We start from the raw sequence: 19,081 nt of genomic DNA, 5'->3' as shown, positions 1-19,081 counted from the left end.
AGAGCTGGGCAGGTCCGAGGAGACCTACTGGTGAGCAGGAATCTTATAAAAAGGGCAATTGCTGGCATAGAACAAGTGGACCCATGTAGGGCTTTGAAGTGTGGGAGGGGGGTTAGGATCCAGTAACAGCTTCTGCTACTGTCCCCGCCCCTATTCTAGGCCTAAACCACCTTCCTGCCTATCCTCCCTCACCCGGTTTCGCCCCTCGTTGCCTTTCCCCCACCCTCCCTCCCTCCTGGAACACCTCCCCACTGCTCAGCAGGGAACTTAGCGCTGCTGGCACCTGGAAGTCATCTGAGCGGCACAGTGTTGGCTTCCCCACCGACACATCCCTTCTCCCGGCTGCCGCAACGTGCCTTATGTTTGCTATGGCCATCACCCAGACAGTGTGTGGGAGACAGGACTGGACCATCAGACTCAAACAAATGTTATTTGCTTTAAATTCATTAACAAAATCATGTTAAAGCTGAAGATCTAGCTCACCCCCTCCCCCTTCAAGTTACCAGCTGTCATTGTGGAAAAGACCTCTTAGGCTGAAATAAATTTGCTACTGTGTTTTGTATTATGTCTTTGACTGATTTATCTGACATTTGCTTCTGTATTAATATTTACTCAGCATCTACTAGTGATTTTTGACCAACTACTAAAGTTCTTAGTGATATTATACTTTGTTTGTGTATTAAGATATTACTTAAAAGTTGAATAAAATGCCAGTTTTTTTCTGAAAGGAGTTACGGAAAGAGAAGTCTTTCCGTAAGTCATTATCTTCAATGAACTAATTATCATTATTAGTTCATTAGTTCATTATCATTATTAGTCATTATCTTCAATGAACTAATCTGCTACCTCTTCTTTAGCAGTCCCCCTGAACTGGTTGCATGTAATCCTTATTGCTTAAAATATGCTGTACTCAGATGTGTTTTTAACAGTGTGATTTTGTTCTTGTCTAATCATAAGCAAGTTTCATAGAGTTCAGCGGAATTTACTTCCTACTGAAGTAAGTTCCACCGAAGTGTACTTCCCACTGAAGTACGCACGTAAGCCCCTATTCTCCGAAGCACTCAGCCATTCCCATTAACATGTGGATATTCAGCTTCCTCTAGTAATAATTTTTTTATGGCTAACATGCATAAAAATGTACTAGTTTGTGATAAATGATGTTGTGAGGTTAGCTTATACCAGGAAAGAGTATTTTGATCAAATGTTGGCTGTATGTATTGTAGAAATTAAAAAACTCAGGTCAAGCACTTGCAAACCAAGTAATTGAAAGATAATATTTAGTTTTCCTCAAACAGAGAAGAAAAGAGAATGGTCCACAGCAATCTCAAAAGAGTGGAGTTAATCAAGCTGTAATGGCCTTTTAACTAGACAGAACTTGTCTAAAGACCATTATACTGTTCACTTGCATGACATCCTTGCTTCTTTATCCTATTTTGCTAACAGGAAAGCAGAATAAAGAGGGAATTAAGCCATTGTGAAAGAAGAGAGTGATTTTCTTTCCCAGATTTTAAAGACCAGGTTCTTGTTTGGTTTATTTTGTTTTTTACTTCCTGAAAAAAAAGTCCACTTGGCAACAACGGATGAAGCTGCTTCCCATGCTGTGTACTTGTCTCAAAACTAATGGCATTAATGGGCAGAATAACCAGTGTTCCGCAGTATGTTTCTTATCTCTACTTGATTTGGCGTCAGGATAGTCTGCTTGTCTGACTTTAGCATTGAGCTGTCTGTCTTAGATTTCATCTGCGCACACTCTTAAGCATGGGAGTAGGACAGTTGACCAGTTGCTGGGTTTCAGTACTTTGACTTGTAAGAAGTCCTCCCATTACAACATCACATGGCGTTTTAAAGGAAGAATTCACAGCTGCATTCTGAAATACAGAGCTCTCAAAAGAACTGTTTATGTTGGATATGTGCTGGATGAAAGCTTTCTAATTGCAGGCATTTGCAGGAATCTGCATGATTCTTAACCCTATTGGAACTGAATTAACATGCTTCTTCTATTTTTCTTTAGTCCTGATTGGGAAGCAGAATTGTAAGAGTGGTTTAAGTTTTATGAATGAGTAACTGAAACGCCAATTTTGACATTAGTGTGCAAATGATGGGCAAGGAGCTGTGGAGCAGAAAGTTTCTTCCAACCCAGATTTCTCCACTAAACCTAGAGAACCCCATATGTAGCCCCTTATATTCACAGTTCTGCTTTAGGCTACACCAGTGGTTCTCACATATTTAGCACTGGGACCCACTCTTCCCACCCATCGGAAGTGATGTCATGACCGGTAGTGATGTCATCAAGCAGGAAAATTTTTCACAATCTTAGGATGCAATCCTACGCACACTTACCCAGGAGTAAGTCCCATTTACTATACAGTGATGCCTCGCAAGACGAAATTAATTCGTTCCGCGAGTCGTTTCGTATTGCGAAAATTTTGTCTTGCGAAGCGTGTTTTCCCATAGGAATGCTTTGAAATTTAATTAATGTGTTCCTATGGGCAAAAAAAGTCAGAACAAAGTCAAATTTGGTTTACAAAGTGTTTATTAAGGGCTCTTTAAAGGCATATATACTTTAAAGAGGATTTCAAAAATTTCAACCACAAGACTTCAATGCATCCTGGGTATTAACGGTTGTGCAATTTAAAACAAACCAAAAAAAAAAAATGCAAAAAAATTTGTCTTGCGAAGCACAGCCATAGAAAAATTCGTCTTGTGAGTCACCAAAAAAAATCGCAAAACGCTTTTGTCTTGCGAGTTTTTCGTTGCACGAGGCATTCGTCTTGCGAGGCATCACTGTAATTTTAAAAGCATATACATTGTACCTGTTAAAAGAAGAGATATCCCCAAACGCAGAGGAAAAGATGAAAATATTCTGAGAAGTTTATTAATGGCCTGGTTCTGTCTTGGACTGGCACCCAGGGTACAGGACCACTAGTGCAGCATCCACTGTATTCTGCACACTAGTACAGGACCAGGCAAGCTGGGAAAGGTAAGTAATGAAAAACTGTACTAATCTCTCTGGCTACTGCCTGATCCCATATGGGCCTGCTCAGATCTATACCAGCTTTTTTGATGGAGTAGATCTGTTATGCTGAAGGAGGCATGCTTGCCGAGGGGGGTTTAGCATTTGGCAGCCGCCAGTGCCACCCAGATCTTCCCTGTCCTGGTCCCCACCCCAATCTGCCCCCACTTCCAACTAAACTGTAGCAGTGGTCAGTCTGTAGGGCACTGTCAGCAACGCACAGCCTTCTTGTCTCACAGATCTGTGGCAAGGCTGCCAGGACAGTGTGCTCAGGGTCCACCAGTGTACCACACAGATAGGATTGGGTTGTTAATGAACATTCTATGAGAGATCATAGCAGAGAAGAATAAAGGGAGTCTGAGAACCCAATCCTGAGCTCCTGGGGTGCATGGCTGCGGCAGCAGCGAAAATGGCTGCCGCCACATCCTGCACACCCATGGCAGCCACGGGGGGCATCTCAGGAGAAGGGGACTTTCGTCCCCTTCCCCCAGGTAAAGGGAGTAGACCCACAATGGGCAACCAAAACGTTGGCGGTGAGATAAGAGCCTTCATGCCAGCATTGGGCTAGCACGGGCGCTCTCCCGGTGTAGTGGTCACAAACGTGCCTTATGGTACATTTGTAACAGTGCGCAGCGCAGTAAGCCAGCGCGTCAAGCTCAGGATTGGGCTCTGTATCAGGGTTGCTTACATATAGTGGACTTTGTGAAGAATGAGTGTAGGTTTTTGATGCTAAAAGAAAGATTGATAGACTTGAGATTTGTCTGTGCTTGAAATAGCTGTCTCAGACAGTTTTATGAGAGATTAGATAGAAATGTGGATAAATTGAGGGAGTGGAAATAATAGTTGCAAAAGATTTTTGTGCAGTGATAAATGAAAAATTAGACAAATCAAAATAGGATGCAAGCTATGCATGTCTACTTAAGGCGCTTCAGCATTGGATGATAAACAAGGAAATGACAGATATTTGGCAAACCTTAAATCAAAATCATAGAGATTATACATACCATTCAGGCCACCATAATTCAAACTCCAGACTAGATAATGTTTTGTCTAATCGTGTATTATTTCAAACATAAAACCAACAACTGTTGGAAGGAGGATGTGTGCCAACCACGCACTGGTAGTCATACGATAGTTTTGGAAATCACAAAATTATAATAAAAAATTTAGTTGATTGAATAATAATTTGTTACAAAATAGGGAAATTGAAAATAAGGGAAAACATCTATTTTATTTAGAAAATTGATCAATGGTAAACTGGTTACTGTTAAGACCCCTTGTTTTTTTCCTTATTCAGAGCAGATATGGATGACCATGCCCCTCCCATTTCCTCTATTTAAAGGAAAAGAGAGAGAACCAGCAGGTTAACAGCAGCTGAAATGCCTAATAGCAAAACCATGAAAAAGGTGCACTATCTAGAAAAACATCTTTGGCAAGTCCAGCATGTGTACAAGTATAGCAATTACTAAAAGGTTATGCAAATATAAACAAATGGCAGTCATGTATCACTTTCTGGTATCCTAAAACTCAATGGAGTATATGTACAGATTTTGTCACTACCATAAAATTGAAAGTGTACAAAAAAGCACAAATATATATCACTAGTTCAGTTAAGGAAAAGGCAGTGAATGCTATTAGTGTTTACTTTTGTTGCTTTTTCATGTTTAAATACATTTCACTTATATATACATATAGGGGTGTATTTTAATTACGCTTGTATCCAAACTGCACCATCTTATGTATTTCTACTCAGAAGTAAATTCCATTGAGTTCAAAGGAGCCTCCTCCCAAGAAAGTGTGCATTGGGTTGCCCCATTAATTATTACTAAGGCTGCAATCCTATACGCCAGCCATTTTCAACCACTGTGCCATGGCACACTGGTGTACCGCGAATGGTCCCCAGGTGTGCCACGGGAGTTTGGTGGAGGGTCATTTATTAATAGGACCATTGGGGATATGAGCCCCCCACCAACAGCAAGGTGTGCCTTGTCAAATGTCCAAAAACCTGATGGCGTGCCCTGACAATTTTAGTACCTTGTCGGTGTGCCATGAGATGAGAAAGGTTGAAAATCACTGCTATACACACTTTCCTAAGAGAAAGCACCATTTAGCATAATGACATGCACTGGCTTTCACCGTAAGTTCCATTCATTTCATGACTACCTAACATTTTGGATGCAACTCCTAATCAGTCATTATTTTTAGTGCTGTGCTGTTAGTGAACTACAAAGCTACATATACCATGACTGGCCTGAATTTCATCTTCTGTTTAAAAATCTTATAATGGAGAGAAAATAAATTCAGTTGTCATCATTAACAAATGTTCAGGTGCTTGTAAAAATATATACAACTGCACTTATTCCAATTTAAATATTTATATAGAATCTGATTGGTGGCTCAGGAAAAAAATTGTTGGTAGCTCAGGGGGAAAAAATTGTTCTGAGAAGGAAGATAGTGATCTCCTTGAATTACGATACTATCAGCCATTCACTCAACAATAAAGTAATTATACACAGTATTTCCTTTCTGTAAATCTGGCATTAGAGCTTGAAAGAGATAATATTAAGCTGTAAAAACCTGAATAAAAATTGAGTTTATGCTACCGATTAATTTGCCTGGGTACCTTACCATGCATGAAATATCATGTTGCTTAACTGCATCCAGGCAGGGCAAAAGTATCTTTGGATCAGCTTGGAACAGACACTTAAGTAGGAGAATCATGTACAGGAAAGTCACACCCAAGGTCACTAGATAGGGTCAGTTTGGATGTCACTCATACCTGTCCTCTTAAATACATGTAGGAGGAGTGAGCACCTTTCCCCTACCTCATGTGCCAGTGCCTAGCCATGCAGCACCTTCAAAGTTTTAGAACAATGGTCTAGCTCAAGATCAGGCTTCCTATGTTCATATATGTGCTTTCTATTCATTCAGGTCAGGGAAATCCCAAATGTAACATAGTACAGTTGGACCTCGGTATCCACGGGGTATCCGTTCCCAGACCCTCTCTCCTCAGGTACCAAAACCTGTGGATAAGCAAAACCTATGAGGTCTGGCTTGTAGAACCTCCAGATACAATTAGAAATGTTCCCTGGTCACCATCCAAAAGCCTGAGGTGGAGGGGCAGGCTGGTGGGTGGACTGGGCCTGGGAGAGTGGGTTGGCCCAGCCTCCAGTACTAAAGCCAGATCCTCATCCTCCCTCCTGAGAAGCCAAGCATTACACTGGCATTTTGCTGGCGTAGATCCGAGTGCAGGTGTCCCGCATCGCAAGGTCAGGGGAAATAAATCCCCTTACTCCAGGGTGGCCTGCCTGTTCCAGAGCAGGCTGGGATTGGGCTACTCGGCTTAAATAAAATGACCACGTTAACCTGTCATTGTCTTTAAGCCCTATGCTTCAAAATATGCAGCAGAAACCCCTATGGGTCTTTTGTTACTGAGTTCTGGGATACCTGGAGTATCCTGCTGCTATTACTGTTGAAAGACAAGCAGTTCTGCGGATCCCTGCTTTGGGGAAGTTTTTCTCTTTAGGTGCGCATCAGTTCATGTAATTTGAACAGCTGGCTTGCTTCTAGAAGTGTTTTGACTGTGTTTTGAACATTATAACCTGGATTAAGCTCAGGTAAACCGGTTCTGTACATTTGCAATAGAAGCTAGTTATTCACTGCACTGTTTGGTCTGGAAACTGGTGACATTACTAACCTTCCTCCCTATATCATTTTTTCAGAATTTTAAAACATTGAGAATCCAATCGTATCCAACTTTCTAGTATTGATACAGCCATGCCAATGGGGTGCACGCTGTATCCTGAGTAAGGGGAGGCAATCACAGAAGCCTCCTCAAGGTAAGGGAACGTTACCTTGGACTGCATAGAGGCTGCATTGATGCTGGGAAAGTTGGATAGGATTCTGCTTTTCTTAACAAAGAAATGAATGGAATAAATGTGCATGCAACACATCAAGGAGAGAGTCCGCCTGAAGTGTGAGAGATGCTCCAAAGAGACTTCAGAAACTGCCTTTAATAATTCCAGTGTCAAGCGCATTGCTGAAGTGGAGAGAAAGCAGGATTCAAGCTTTGAGTGAAAGACTTTTTTCTCCTGTTTCTAGTGTAGTGGTCAGAGTGCAGGATCAGCTCTTGAAAATACGGCTTGATCGTCTGAATGGCATAAATGCAATTGTGTATTAGTCTCTCTGCACTCCTGGTGAACATATAGTTGGTGCTAGATTAGGACAAAATGCAGAACAAGTTTAGAGCAGGATTCCAAATTCAAAAATGCGAGAAAAATGTTTGATCCAACTGCGGCTCTGTTTCCTTGTGAGGACTATTTTCACGCAAGTGTAAAAATAATTGTATAGTTGTAAGAATTCTAAAAGGTTATCAGTTATCCTACTTGCTTGTAACATCACAAGTAGCACTGAAGTCCTGAAACCATTTCCCTATTTCCTCTGGGGGGAAGGGGCACATATTCATGTAGTCATGACCAAAAAAACCCAATCCTTTGATCTTTATTTTTTCCATATAGTTGAACAATATGGTGTTTGTAGCAGGCCCTTGATCACACACTAGTAAACTCTAGGTTCTGTATCATTTTCCTGTTATACGGAAGCATGCAGTCTGATCATGAGTAACTGAACAAAGGATCCAGTTGTACAGTAATGAACTTTGAAGACAGAGATGCGAACAACTTGTGATTTTATAAGGAAGCGGGAATCTTACCATGGTTTTGTACAGGAATGTTTAAGTGGCATGGCAGGTAGAACAGGTTGTGTGTATTTCTAAATAAGTGAGAGAACAACAGAGCTATCCAGCTTAAGTAAACCATTTTAAAGGCACTTTGAAAAACTAGAAATAGACTATATGAAGAGCTGGCTCAAAATGTTTTACAACCATCAAAAAAGCAACCAGCTAGAAATTAGAAGCAACCATTTAGAAATTCTTATTCTTTCGTGATTCAAAGAAGAAGATGTTATATATCATTCAATGCATAATTTCATGCAGTATGCAGTGAGACAAACCACGTTGAAATATCTCTATTCTATCAAAAGTTATAGCCAAAGAAACAAGTGGGAGCAGGACGATGGAGCACCACTACACTCACTGCCCAGGACGTTGCCCCGCCCACTACATGGGAGGCGGTCCATCATTGGGTTGACGTGCTGGCCTCCTGCACTGGGTGACACAAACCCTAGTGTTGCCACTGGCAGGGAGCCCTGCAAATGCCTTTGCAAGGCTCCCCAAGCTTCCAAAACAGTAAAAAAAACTTGATTGAAAGCCACTTCCTGTTTTCGATTGAAAACCAGAAGTGATTTTCTGTCAAGTTTTTATACTAATATAGATGCTTGGGGAGTTCTGCAGAGGTATCTGCAGGGCTTTCCGCACCCCTGTGAGGCCAGCAGTTGCTAAGGTAAAGTGAAAAAACCCTCTGCCCAAGCAGCAGCATGATCCTAGGATCACATTGCTGCCTTTTCCTGCCCCTTAAGGGACCAGAGCTAAGTGCTTCCCAGGCTGGTGGGTCACAACCCACCAGTTTGGGAACCACTGCTATACACTCTTTCCTGGAAGGAAGCCTCACTGAATAGAATAGGACTACTGCAATTCTGAGTAGACATGCATAGGATTGTGCTGTACCTCATTGTTGCTAGAATGACCCCCCTGATACGTTTGTACACATTTGAAAATAGGATGTTGCATAACAGAAAAGTTAACCAGTCCAAATGGTTGGTCAGCAAGCCTAGATTATTTATACAGACACGCAAGCAATTGGTGTTGACCTGTACAACTTTCCAGTGCTGAAAGTGAGCAGGAGAGACTGTTCTTAAATCAAAGGATTTTTTGTTTGTTTAATGTAACTCACCGCCTTTGATTCTTTTGCTGTGTTTCTTTTGCTTGGGAAAGACATAAAAAGATTATCAAGAAAAGAAAAGATTTTCTCCTCCATCAAGAATCCAGCTCTAGCTAAGCAAGTTATGTATTGCCAAGACTGATGAGGAGATAACATTAGGTAGGCTGCTATTCTCCTCCCATTATTAGTGGGTTCGGCCTCAAAGCATGCTGGCAGTGTACTTAGATCCACCTAGCAAGGGTGGATTATATTTCAGAGGCAGTGATTAAATCCTTGTAATAACTGAGGCGTGACTAGTGTTGTGTTCTTAAGGCCTCCAGTCATGTCCATTTTGTAGTTTCCTAATTAATTTTTTAATGTCTAGTGGGTGGGAGGAGTAAATGTCCTTCATTTAATGGGTAAGGACCACATGATACCGGTGATACTACATAATCTTTTCTGCACTACTCCCATTCATTCATTTCTGTGGATGAAACTGCATTTTCTAACTTATATGCTTTGTGATCCATCCATTAAGCACTGTTTCTGTCCAGCCATTGTCATTGTCAGCACTTGCTTGGAATCCAAATTGCAGCCCCAGTCATAGGAGTGGAAGATGCTCAGTGGCAGTGTTGTGATGGATTACATCCATTTTTCTGTAGTGTGGACAAAACAAAAGAAATGATATTTTCTGTGCGGTAATGTTCCAGCCAGGCTTAAAAGCCTACCTGCATGGAAAGAAAACTACATAATTAATATTCTGGTACATATTCTGTGCATTTAGGGAATGTTTTAATAATGCATTTTTGGTTGTAGTTCAGAGGCAGACTGAAAAACTGCAAGTAACCTAGATCCACCTTCCTGTAACTCGATGGAAGACCAGCTTTCAGAGCTGAAATAAAGCATATGGCCTTATGATGGACCAGATTCTGAGGCCTACTTGCCACGCTCTTTGGTACCCTTTAAATATTCTCCTAATCATGGAAGACACATATTGATGATCAGATCCCACATGGCTGGAGAATATCTAAATTAGGGGGTTTGGGCCTGTTTTGTTTCATTTGCAAGTGCTACTTCCTCTAAGAACAACTTTTATGCATGAGAGAAGCTAGTTCATCAAAACCTGTTAGTAATGGAGAGATTTCTGCAGTTGCTACTGTCTTCTAGTCTCTCCTCTGATCTGTGTCCTTGCTCAGTCTACCTTCTTTTGAAAGACAGGGTCCAGGCCGCCTCTCTTATACAGGTACATAACGGATCTTACTGGTCTGTGGACACTGCTGAAGCAATTAAGCATTGTGTTATCCTTTGTTATCCTTTTAATTAGGAATGCTAAGATATAAAAGTTTAGCTAGACTAGAATTTCTATATTTTTTTTTGTTCTCCTTCAATTTGCATTTGCTTCTCTTTATTATTTGCACTGTGGATGCCTTTCGCTCTGCTTGTGCCATGCAGTGGTCTATTGATTTATCAGTGGGAAGTCTAGTGAGTGGATGGTCTTGTCTTTGGACAAGGTTTGGACATTATGATTCATGTTCCTTTCTACCTCTGTGATGCCGTGTGAACCACAAATTTTCTGAAGAAAGAACTGAAAAATACCTCTGCAGTTTTACAAAATACTGTTATATTTGTAAAAGACTGAGAGCCCAATCCTGTGGTCGGCGCTGCGCCTCCATGGCGCGAACCTCCACCACCTCTGGAGGTGGCTCAGCTCCGGCTGGCACTGAGCCACCGCCCAGCAGGCACCCGCGTTCCACAGCTCGGCAGTGCCTGCGACCACCAGGCTGTGAAATGGGGCGGGGACGGGGGCATTCCGGGGGGCGGACAGGCCAGTGTGACGTGAGGAGGGGGCGGGGAGGCCAGTGTGATATGGGGAGGGGGTATGCCTGGGGGCGGGCAGGAGGAGGATCTGTGGAGCTCCGCTCCGCAGGATCCTAGGCGCTTGTGGAGGCTGCGTGCCATGCACGAGGCAGGGCTGCCTCCCTTACCCAGGGGAAGGGGACAAATGTCCCCTACTCCCGAGGTGCCTCCCGGATTCGGCGGCAGCCTTCGTGGTGCCACAGAATGAGGGCACCCCGGGCAGTTCAGGATTGGGCTGCCCGTTAGGATTGGGCTGTGAATTGGCATGTGGTGCTTGAAAACTCACTTTTTAAACTAAAAGGAAGGAAAACATACAACAGTTTTGATACATTGGGGCTAAATTCGGCAGTGCTATTCTCATGCTATTTTGGTCATTGTATGATTATTGATAACGTGGAAGAGAGCTACTTAAGTTGTAGTTACCAAGTTCAGAGTCTGAGCAGTTACACTTGTGCAAATATTGCAGGGGGTTACCATTGGGAGAATTATCTGAGAGTGAAGTCAAGATCTGGCTCTGTGCCCACAAATTTATATAAATACTGTATATTTATTCTGAAATGTATTTATGGCATGGATCATAATTGCAGGGTTGCACAAACAGAAATATGTGCAACATAAATATCTTTCAGCATGTGTGCATAGCAACAGAAACACAGGAATATTTATATCCCAACAGCTGTTCTTTACAATTTGGGTTACAAGCTGCTTACTGGTGTTTTAAACTAGCAATTTCATTGCCTTTGATTTCTAGTTATGCCCATTGTACAATACGCTAAATCACAGCAACATTTTGCTGACCTCTTCCTTGGAGCTCGACAAAATATGCAGTTAGGTATATTGGAAGTAATTGCTCACCTAAATTGGCACTAATAGTGCAACTGTGATAATACCACTAAACACAGCTGAACAGACTTTATTTGGGTATTACATTGCATCAGTGATCACAGATGTACTACTAAAATAAGGTCTGCAATTAGATTTTGGAAAGTAAAATCCATTAAAAGAGTAAAATCCTGTTTCACATTAAAATATGATGAATCCTTATGGATCACAGTAGGTATAAGGGGCATTTTTGTTAACCTCATTAGTGAGAGAATTGAACTGACTGAAGAAAATGTATCAAAACTTTAAAAGGGATATAAGAATCAAGTGAATGGATCTATGTTTACACATTTCTGAACACATTAGAAGGCAGCTTTTTTGAAGGGGCATGTTAATCTATGTTTTAATTCAGGAGAAAAAATTACAACCCTATCCTGCCTTATGGCACTTGTGAAATCCTCTCTGGCTGTGCACTGCCAGAGCAGCCCCACATGCAGTGGTGGCTCACTGAAGGCCTAGTGACCCAGGTAAGCTGGCATGGGAGGCAGAACCAGGTGGGGGACAGTGGAACAGGGCAGCAAGGTAGAACAGGAGGTGGAACAGGGGAGAAGGGCGGAATGCATCCAGGAAGGCGGCGGATTTGGCAGCAGTGGTGTCCACCAAATCCCCCCTTACTTGACCCAATCCCCTGACCTGGGTCCCCCAGAGATTTTTCAGGTACTTGTATGAGTAGATCCAACTGGGCCTTGGAGGCTTATCCCCAGGCAAGAGAACAAATTTACCCAAAGGAGACCTCCTGGACTGCCCCCTGCAGGATGCAGCACAAACTCTGGCAGCACAGCTGCATCAGTGGGGGGAGGGGGAGGGATATGATTGGGCCATTAGTTCCCTTGGGACCTTCAGTGAAAGGTAAGATATAAATAAGTCAATAAAATAGCTTGCGTGTGTTGATGATGGATTTTTTTTTTCTTTCAAGAGGGTTGATGTTTTGCTAGCTATCTTTTTCAACAAACCATTAACATGGCTGGTATCTTGGAAGGTGTCAGCTACCCACTTGGGTCTTGGCTTGGTTCTGGCAGCAACAGACAGTCTTTTGTCAGTATCATAATTTCACCAAACACCTCACTTTGGTGTACGGTTCGGCAGCTCAGCACAAGAACTTAAAGATGCCTGACTGCCTCAGTGATGAATGTCAAGACATGAGCCTGACAGTCATAGCCAGGAGCAAATAACACAAGCAGCAGAAGGAGGTAATAGATCGGACTGTACCATATCAGACTTCAAATATTCCCCTTCTAATTGCTATAATGTATAGGAAATTCCCTGCAAGTCAGATCTTGGCCTTTTCCCTGCCGTTGCTGGTACACCACTGGCACCTGTTCCAGGATCATTCAGACCTGGCTGTGGTTACCCCTGAATTGATTATTGTAGCACACTCTATGTGGGGCTGCTCGTGAAGACTGTCAGAAACTTCACTTACAGGACTGGTTTTTAACCTGTGGTTTGTGGACCACTGATGGTCCACAAGTCCCTGAGGAGTGGTCCATGAGGTCTCAGGGGAAAAAAGTTAACTTTGATCACTTCCTGCATCAGCTGCAAATGTAGACAGTCTGTTCTCTGCCCTCTCTGGTAGTCTGTGGGGGAACGCTCACTCAGGAGACACTTTCCCACAGGTCACCAGTGAGGGCAGAGTGCAAACCATCCACAGCCTGCAACAAAAGCAGCAACCCAAAAATCTTCTCTACAAATAAAAATCATTTCTAATTATTACAGTTTTAATTGCATTTTTTGTGTGCAAGGGCATGGGGGTTTGTATGTGGTCCACATCAATTTCGATTTTTGCTTCAGTGGTCTGCGGGCACCTGAAGGTTGGGAACTACTGACTTGCAGCCTAATCCAACCTAACGCCCAGTGCAATAATACGGCCTCGCCAGCGCTGCATCCACTGAATCCCGTGGGTGAGTTTCAGCCTCAGGAGGCCTCCTTGGGATAAGGCTGAGGTTCTCAAACTGGGGTGTCACGATGCCCCTGCGTGAGAGCCTCAACCCCTGGCCCCTTAAGGTATGGTGGAAGGGGGAAGGCAGCAATGCGATCCCCAGGATTGCATCGCTAACGGGGGGGGGGGTAAAGTGAGTTTTTTGTACTCACAGGGGGCTGATGCAAGGTCCAGGAGTTGTAGGGAGCCCTGCACAGCCCTCCACAGGGTTCCTCAAGTCTTAGAATACTGAGAAAAAGTGATCGCAAACCGCTTCCAGTTTGTGGTCATGAAACTATAAGTGGTTTGCGATTGCTTTTTCTCAGTATTCTGAGACTCAGGGAGCCCTGCAGAGAGGCCCCCTCCCCCGCAGCGCCTGGACCTTGCAGCAGCCCCCTGTAAGTAAGAAAAAACCCCTCCACCCCCAACCACCCCTGTTAGTGACGCAATCTTGGACGAATTTTCCCTCAGGAGTTTTACTTCTGAGAAGTTTGAGAACCTCTAAGGTAAGGAAACATTTGCTCCTTTGCCCCGGGGTAAGCCCTTTCAACCCATAAATGAGGATCAGGCCTGGGACGGGGGTTAGGATTTGTTGGGAAGTGCTGCCATCGAACCCATCCCCTTCCTGGGCCTGATCTGCTCCCAATTCTGCTCCATCTCCTCCACATTCTGCCCACTCTCACCCTGTCAGCTTTCCTTCAACCCCCTGTGTGGCCTTATGTGTAGCGGCGGGCATCCCTGGTCACTCTCCAGCATTGTTGCATTTGCAACAGCCAGAAAGTGTATTACACCACTGGAATGCACTTTCTAGCAGTTTAACTTCTGGATAGGATTAGGCCATTAGTTCAGAATGCAGTAGCCAGGTTGCTAACAGGAGCTAAGGGTTCTAACCACCCCACACCTCTACTGGCATTGGGTATAGATTTGTTTCCAAGCACCATTTAAACTGCTGGATATTACCTTAAAAACCCTATGCAGTTTGGGACCGTGTCGAATGCCCTCTGAAAGTCCAGATATATAATGTTCTCCCGCATCCATAAGCCTCAACCAGAGAATATACATTCAGCCCTCATCCTGCTTGCTTTTCTCAGAAGCAGGAAAGTGTTCCAGTTTCATCAGGCATTTGGTATAAATTTGTGTTGCCCCACTTTTGTGGGATCTATTGTGAGTAGCCCTATAAAGTGGCTGGTACGCAACATGGGGTAAAGGGAAAAAACATCCCCTTAGCCCGAGTTGTCTCACAGCCACTTCCAGTCTTGCGCTGGATACACCATGGGCCAGTTGGCCTGCCTGTTCCAGCACAGGTTAGAATTGGGCTGTAAGCCGTTTTTAATAGACTTTCGTAGCTGAGGCAAAGCAAAACAAATACTCATAAGCAAGACTGGCATCTAGATATTTGTACATCTTGTAGGACAGTATGAGGAGCCCACTGGGGGCTACAAGGCAAAATACAAACGTAAAGAAATAAACTATATTTAGTGTGTTTTGCAAAATGTGAAGAATGGGTTTTTCATTGAAAGTGGAGATACTCCACTTCCTCAGCTCAAGCTAATTTAATATTCTCTGAGCTGCTAAATTAGTGGTACTTTCAGCCAGTCTTGTGATGTTTGATCTCTTATACTAAACAACAGGGTGACTACTTAAGCCCATTTTAACAATGACCTTTTCTCTGACCTGAATTGTAAGACTTTGGGTACTCCCCAATAAAGATAAAAGTCAATTTTTCACTTTGAGGAATCAAGACTGATTAAACCTTTAAAACCTTTGTGTATAGTAAATAAATGAACATGTTTTGGCAACAGTTTTTTAAATTTTTTTTTCTATTTTTATTGGAAATCGTTTATATTTGGTGCTTTTCTTTCTTTGATTGGCATTATCCTATCTTATTTTACTTAAAGGATGTTCCCCAAAGGATTGCCCTGTGAGGATTGTCAGTTATAAACATTTTTTAAAAATTGGCTTCCTCAAAATTGCTGCAAACCCTGCTCATTTATTGGTTTGACCTTTCACAGAAAAAAAGGAAAAGCCAAAGATGCTGGGGATACTACATGTAGATTTCCAATATCTGTAGTTTGACTTGTATGTTTGCAAACTTGCATCTATAGACATGGGGCTGTATCCTAAGTTTAGTTAGGATTGGGCTGTTGGTCACTTTTATGCGAACACCATGTAGAGAACTCAGGGGTCCTAACATGATGTCTGGCAGATCCTATGCTCTGTCAGAGTGAAGCGCCTGGTCGAAAGGGGTAAGAGCTATAGTGCTTACATGCTTGTTCAGGCTACCTCATATGGGACTCTTCCAAGCTACACCAGCTGTTGCTGACATAGCGCTTCTCAGTCATTGGGTACCCCTTCACAGCCATGAGATGTCTGGTTTTGGAAGAGGGTTCAAGTTCCATCGTCTGCCAACTCAACTTGGTCCCACCCTTGTCCTGCCCCGCTTTCCCTGTTGCAGCGTCTCCACTGGAGAGGATTGTGCTGGCATTTGGGCTGCATCCCATTAACAGTTGTGAGAAGCTTTCTGGTTGCAGTGCCAGTGTCTGTATAGTGCCTGCTGGCGGAGGGGCTTCTGCACCAGTGGGGCTCTGTGCACTGGTGTATGTGGTGGTACACTAGTGCTTCCCTTGATTAGGACTGGGCTTTAATCCTATGAACACTTATTTGGAAGTAAGCTCCATTGATTAGAGTGGGACTTATTTCTGAGTAAACATGCATAAGATTGAGCTGTATGTTCCTCACAGTGCAATTGTATGCATGTGTTCAGTGGCGTTTACTCCAATGAAAGTGTGTAAGAGGTTGCTGCTTTAGTAATAACTAACTAAACTTAGGATACAACCCATCATTTTCAGTAATAAGTGTGTCTATAGATATTTTTCTTTTCCATCAGTAGCATGTGCAGGTACAATGATTAGCATTTCCTCAAAAGGCATTTTTACATATTAAAAGCATAAGAATTGAAGAGACAGTCATAGATGCACCATCTGCCTAAAAATAAGCAGCCTCTTCTTTCCTCTTTGTGACAATCCCCCCCCCCCCCCACGATGTGGACTCCCTGTCTGTCAGACAAATGTTGGCCCTCTTGCTGTCACTATTCCAGTGGCAGCTGTAAACAGATTTATTGTCATCATCCTGTGGGGCTTTCATTTGCATTTGTGTCTTGTTACTTTTGGTTCCTTCACTTGTTTGTTTTTTCTGCTCCTTCTTTGATTTTATTTTGTGTATTCTGATTATAGTTTTTACTGATTTTTAAATTATTTCTCCGTTGACCTCGAAGGGGGCAGCTTCCCTCTGGAGAGGAAAAGATGGAGTAAAAATACTTTAAATAAAATAAATGCAATCAGTATTTCCCATCCCTTTTCGTGAACACTAATATGTTCTGAAGTATAGGGATTGCACAGAACTCTGTACATGTCTCTGACCTGCAGATTGAACTTCTGTGGAAGCATTTGGGTTTCATATAGAAATCAGAATATTTTGACAACGGCAGTTTCAGTAATGGGAAGGAGAGCTCTGGGGGAACCTGAATATGAATAAGGGAATTCTTACCATTAGTAAGCAGGCTCTTATTTGCTGTCATTTGGAAAACTGACAAGCACTTCTCCTTTTTTCCCCCCTCACTTTCTGTCCTGTAACTAGAACCTGCTTTTTACTTTGGAGACACCGAATATCATGTGGCTGAAAGTGCTGGCTATGTGGAGGTTCGTGTTTGGAGAACTGGAACAGACCTGTCCAAAGCAGCCACTGTCACTGTGCGCTCCAGGAAAACAGAACCATTATCTGCAGAAGGTGAATTGGTTTTCCAAATAGGATTCCTAATGTACTCTTAGCTACATTAAGAGTGGGAAACCTGGGTGGGAAACCTGGTTTCCCTGAGTGGCCTCTGGGAAACCAAGTGCCTTGTGAACAAAGTGCCAGGTAAGGCACCGTGCGTTTAGCATCTGTGCAAGGAGAAGGCAAGTTGGACTGCTGAGTTTTGGAGAAGGAGAGGAGGAGGGCAAGAAGGAGAAGGTAAGTGTGCTCTTTCTCTTTGTCTTTGTAACTCCTTGTCTTCTAACTTTAAATCAACCTGAAATCAACTTTGAAACTTAGCTTTACCTTTAGCTTAGCTTTACCTAAGCTTTACCTAAGTTAGCACCTAATCTAACCTGAGGGAGGGAATCTAAGGTCCAGCAAGTTGGGGCACAGGAGCTAGGTGAGGGCAATAAAAATAAATACGTAGGTGTGTGCATAGGTCTGCTCTGAGCAGGAGCAGCGTCCTACTCGTAAGTAGGAGCCCAAGGGTCAGGCACCTGAAAAAATAAATAAGAGGAGGATAAAGTGGAAAGCAAGTTTTTCTACTTTGTTTAAATTAACCCTATACTTAACCCAAGTTAAACTTAATCTAAATTAGAACATAATCTAAGCAGTTCAGTAAATTGGGACATAGGATCTAGGTGAGAGCAATAAATAAATAAACCTACTCAAATAAAAACTAACTTGAGGTTAAAAAAACCATCCAGCCTAAGAAAACTGAATAAGGAGAGTAAGAACCTAGGAAGGGCCAGTTCCCAACCAGACAGGGCAATTTAGCATAGTCATTGTCCTTTAGGAGTTGATAAGAGCCCCATTAGGCTAATCCAAGCAACCCATTCAGGGGCCTGCAGAGTGGATTAAGCCCATCAGCAGCCTTTTGTCTTCCTGAGCTTTTGTAATCTCACCTGGGAAGACCAGCCCCCTTTCAGTCAGCAAGGAGGGAGGGAGGAGGAGCCAGCTAAGAGTATGAAGCTAGTGCCTGCCACCGCATGAGCCTATCTGCAGAAGTGCGCATGGCCTCTGGGAAACCCAGTGCCTTGGGAACAAAGTGCCAGGTAAGGCACCATGAGTTTAGCAGCAGGGCGAGTTCAGCAGCAGGGCGAGGAAGCCAGGGCCCCAGACACAGCCCTTCTCTTCCCTTGAGAAGAGGGCAGCAAACCAGTGTAGGGTTTTTTAAGTACCCCTAAATTAAAAAAAAAAAAAAAGTTATGCAGTCAGACAGCCAGCAGCCGGGAGGGGTCTATCCAGTGTTTTGCATCGAGTGTAACATGTATGACTATATGCCTCTATAAGTCATGGGTGTGTCCTTGGTGCAAGGAGCTCCAGGTTCTCAGAGAACGTGTCCGCTTCCTTGAAGCCTTGGTGGCTGACCTGGAGAAGCAGAGGCAGGCAGAGAAGGACCATGGGAAGATTCCGGGGACAATCAGGCTTCATCCCACCCTCAGGTGCACAGCTCCTCAGCTGCACAGGTGGGAAGTCTCGGGGCTGGAGGACGTCATCCTGGAGAGGAGGGAAACAATCCCCTAGGGGGGACCCCTTCTCCAGGGGACGGGCCCATATCTGAACGCGCTCAGGATACTGCTCAGCGGGAGGGGGGTCGGGGGCTTCTTGTAGTAGGGAATTCGATTATCAGAAACATAGAGAGGGGGTTTGTGACAGATGTGAGGACCGCATGGCGACTTGCCTGCCTGGTGTGAAGGTTGCGGACATCACTTCTCATCTAGACAGGCTGGTAGACAGTGCTGGGGAGGAGGTAGCGGTTGTGGTGCATGTCGGCATCAACGACGTGGGCAAGTGTAGCCGGGA

General features: G+C 43.5%; 1 protein-coding gene across 1 annotated transcript in view; it reads left to right on the top strand.

Moving 5' to 3' along the window:
• The window catches only part of FREM3 (FRAS1 related extracellular matrix 3), a 105,585-nt gene that overhangs the window by 47,891 nt on the left and 38,613 nt on the right, over positions 1–19,081 (top strand). Inside the window, exon 7 of the mRNA XM_066632886.1 lies at positions 17,120–17,269. Coding sequence (XP_066488983.1) covers positions 17,120–17,269 — 150 coding nt within the window. The remainder of the gene's footprint in view (positions 1–17,119; positions 17,270–19,081) is intronic.

This window comes from Tiliqua scincoides, chromosome 6, assembly GCF_035046505.1.
Source record: "Tiliqua scincoides isolate rTilSci1 chromosome 6, rTilSci1.hap2, whole genome shotgun sequence".
Taxonomy (NCBI): domain Eukaryota; kingdom Metazoa; phylum Chordata; class Lepidosauria; order Squamata; family Scincidae; genus Tiliqua; species Tiliqua scincoides.
Note: the sequence above shows the minus strand (reverse complement) of the source record. Positions and strands in the feature narration are given on the sequence as shown.